Genomic DNA, 3,257 nt, shown 5'->3' with positions numbered 1-3,257 from the left:
CTGACAGGCAGCACTGACGTCCAGCACTGACACATACGACTGACAGGCAGCACTGACGTCCAGCACCAACATCCTTTAATATCTTTGCCAGTGGAAAATAATCAACTTGGTGTTTATTTTATGTATTTAAGATTTATGAACGAAGATTCAACCTAAAGATCTAAAGGCTTTTATATTTATTATATTGCTGTTTTCATATTACATTGTTTCATAAGTGATCATTAATGAAACCTTGAAAACATTAAACGAATATTATAATATTAAATTATAACATCGTAAATTCTCTACATCGTAATTACTTGCTATGTCTCAGCCACTCATATTGGCTTTAGTGAATTACCTCGTCAAATTTGGGCTTATTATTTTTAATGATTGTATAAAAATCTTAATGTACATCCCCAACTTCTGCTTAAATGTGTCGTTAGTTCTGGATTCCCGGCAGAAAGCAGCAGGCTGAAACTGGACAGACGCATGAATCCCACCCGGTGAAAACGTGTTTTATTGAACCCGCTGCTGTTTTAAACTGACGCGCGCGCACACACCGGTGTAAAGCCCAGGGTCTCTCAGGCCCGTCCTGCAGGGTTTAGTGTCTGCCCTGCTTCAGACAGACGGCAGGCTGAACCAGGCAGCCACTGCAGGAGAAACACTAAACAGTGTGTTTCAGGACCCACAGCTCTAAAACACTGATAACGTTTGTGTTATCCATCCATTCATCCATCCACCCACGCACGTGTTATCCATCCATCCATCCATCCATCCATCCATCCAACACACACACACACACACACACACACACACACACACACACACACAAAATCCCAAGTTCCAAAGTATCCCAACTCAGGTCCAGGAGTGCAGGGCTTCCGTATGCTGGATGGGAATGCCGATATTCTGTGTGGTCTGGCCCAAGGCTGTGATCAGTACATTAGGTGGTGCAGAGTTCTGTTATACCAGCAGCACTGTGTTAATACAGCCATCGTTCTCCGGGTTGTTTGTCACCTGGGCGTATTTCCCTGGAACAGGCACAAAGGTACACCAGCATGTTACCAGCACACACTCTGTATGTCTTTCTGAATACTTTTTCATTGTTTTTTTTAAAAACATATTTGCTGTACTATTTAGGTTGTTACTTGTTTTATGTCAGTCCAAACATGAAGCCCCGCTGACATCCGGCACTGACACCCAGACGACTGAAATCCAGCTGACTGATGCCCATGGTTAGCCAGATTTACTTTTTTGAGCCAAACTAGTTTTTTAATATTTTAATTCCAGTGGTATTCAAACGCGGACCTCAAATCCAAATTCAGTCCTGGATTCTGTAATCCCTTGTAATTGATCAACGTATGTGTTTGGGCACTTTGTTGAAACACTGACTCCTAGGGAGGGTGGAAACCCTATAGGTCCTGGACCTTGAGGACGGGGAGCTATTGAACACCTCTGATCTACACCATCAGTAACTCTCAATGCAACATCACAGGACACTGCCCCTGGACTGACATCATCTCAGTGAAAAAAAGTTCAATGAAAAGCTCAGGTGATCCTCAACACTCCAGCCAATCAGACGAAACATACTTTGCATATGAGACTTTTGACACAATTACTACTTTACTTTGTAGTTTTTGCTACACCCTTCTACTTCTGGGTAGCACTCAACAACATTACTAGCCCTTCCTTTGGGGTTCATCCAGATCAACATGGTCTTCTGACAGGACTAAACGTTTAGCTCAGATCAGGGCTGGAACTAAACTCTGCAGAGACTGCATTACTGCTCCTTTGCTCAGAGACCTTCAGAAGTCAAGCCTGGTCCCTGAATCCGAATCCACTCAGCAGTTGACTCCTCTGACTGTCCATTTTGTCATCACACCTGACCAAGTCAGCATGGAAAACCAGGAACATTTGAGCCCGTGTGTGTGTTCGTGTGTGTGCGTAACAAGTCACTCACTCACCCCAGATGACTTTGCCGCCCTGGGTGACCAGGCCAAGCTCGCTGACGTTGACCTCGATGACCGTTCCCTTGGTGATGACCCCGAGGGTGGTGTAGAGAGGGGAGGAGGGGTTCTTTTTCACGCCCAGAATGGGCAGGCAGAATGTGGCCTTCAGCTCAGGGTGAGTGACGTGTGCCTTCTTGAACCTCAAACCCTAAAGGCCGAGAGAGGAGGCGAGCAGCAGCACATTAAATCCCTACTACTCCCTTACAGATGCTGAACAGGTTAACCCTAAACCCTAAACGCAAATCCCTAACCCCTAAAACCTAACCCCTGACCCCTTAGTTCAGCACACGCAATTTTAAGTGGAGAAGAGTGCGGATGAGAAAAAGCATGTGCGCTAGAGCAGAAAACCCTCCTCAGCGGGAACCACTCTGGTTTAAGTGAAGCTGTGTTAGACATTTTAAGTCGAATAGATTCCCCCCCCCCCATCCCGTGAGCATGCTCTGCCTCACCATGGGTCTGATGAAGCGCTCGTATTTGGGCGGTTTGCGCGTGAAGCCATCTCCGACGAAGCAGACTTTGGTGACCATCCTCTTCCAGGCCTTCTTCTGCCTCTTCCCCGTGCGAACCACCTTCAGCACCTCCGTCTCGCCCTGAGCACGCACCTTTGGTACGGGCACCTCCCACTTCCCCTAATACCCAATCAAAAGCAAGCACTCTAATTGTTAGATGGAGAGGAAGGAATAGCTTTCAAATCAGGTGAAGGGGCACAACGAGCCTTCTCTTTTAAAAGTGGATTCATGAAGGACTGTGCGTGCCTAACTCCTTCTTTTTAAGGAGGATCCAGGTGCAGTAAGTAATTGCAGGTAGTGTGAAACAGTTAAAAATACATTAGTTATTTTTAATGACCTTGAGAAATGAATGGTCATGCAGAGATGATGACCAGATTGTCTTTTTGTTGCTGCTGTTAAACATTTCATCGGTGTTAGCAGAATTTGTGTCTAAATAGAAAATACAACACAATGCCATATAGTGTCAAATATACATGCCAACTTGGGATGACCTTTTTAATTTTTTTAGAAATCTTTTTATAATTTTATGAACCAGGGCTCTGAGTCATCACCTCAACAGATACGTTGTCATGTGATTCCAACCAATGATCATTAAATGAAGATCAACCATGGACCAAATGATGGAGACTCACCTACATCACTTTTTGTTTTCTGGTAGCACTGCAAAAGAATCTAGTAAAAGTTGCCTGCATGGCGTTTTCCCATGCAGAGACGATGCTCAAATCACTGCAGAGTTTGTAATGATCGTTTTTTGTTG

General features: G+C 44.8%; 1 protein-coding gene across 1 annotated transcript; it reads right to left on the bottom strand.

The window, feature by feature from the left end:
• Positions 1-476: 476 nt before the first annotated feature.
• Positions 477-2,637, bottom strand: LOC118240648 (ribosome biogenesis protein NSA2 homolog). Its single transcript, XM_081704676.1, has 3 exons — positions 2,441-2,637; positions 1,947-2,139; positions 477-1,013 (listed from the first exon to the last, which is right to left on the bottom strand). The coding sequence occupies exons 1-3, from the start codon at positions 2,516-2,518 to the stop codon at positions 946-948; spliced, it is 339 nt and encodes a 112-aa protein (XP_081560802.1). The 5' UTR covers positions 2,519-2,637; the 3' UTR covers positions 477-945.
• Positions 2,638-3,257: the final 620 nt, after the last annotated feature.

Source organism: Electrophorus electricus, chromosome 21 (genome assembly GCF_041902795.1).
Source record: "Electrophorus electricus isolate QZ-2024a chromosome 21, ASM4190279v1, whole genome shotgun sequence".
Lineage (NCBI taxonomy): Eukaryota > Metazoa > Chordata > Actinopteri > Gymnotiformes > Gymnotidae > Electrophorus > Electrophorus electricus.
Note: the sequence above shows the minus strand (reverse complement) of the source record. Positions and strands in the feature narration are given on the sequence as shown.

Excerpts from the sequence above, each read along its gene's own strand:
- LOC118240648 (XM_081704676.1), bottom strand. The coding sequence starts at position 2,518 with ATGGTCACCAAAGTCTGCTTCGTCGGAGATGGCTTCACGCGCAAACCG. Across the intron at positions 2,140-2,440 it reads AGCGCTTCATCAGACCCATG|GGTTTGAGGTTCAAGAAGGC; the intron begins GTGAGGCAGAGC and ends CTCGGCCTTTAG. Across the intron at positions 1,014-1,946 it reads GGGCGGCAAAGTCATCTGGG|GGAAATACGCCCAGGTGACA; the intron begins GTGAGTGAGTGA and ends TGCCTGTTCCAG.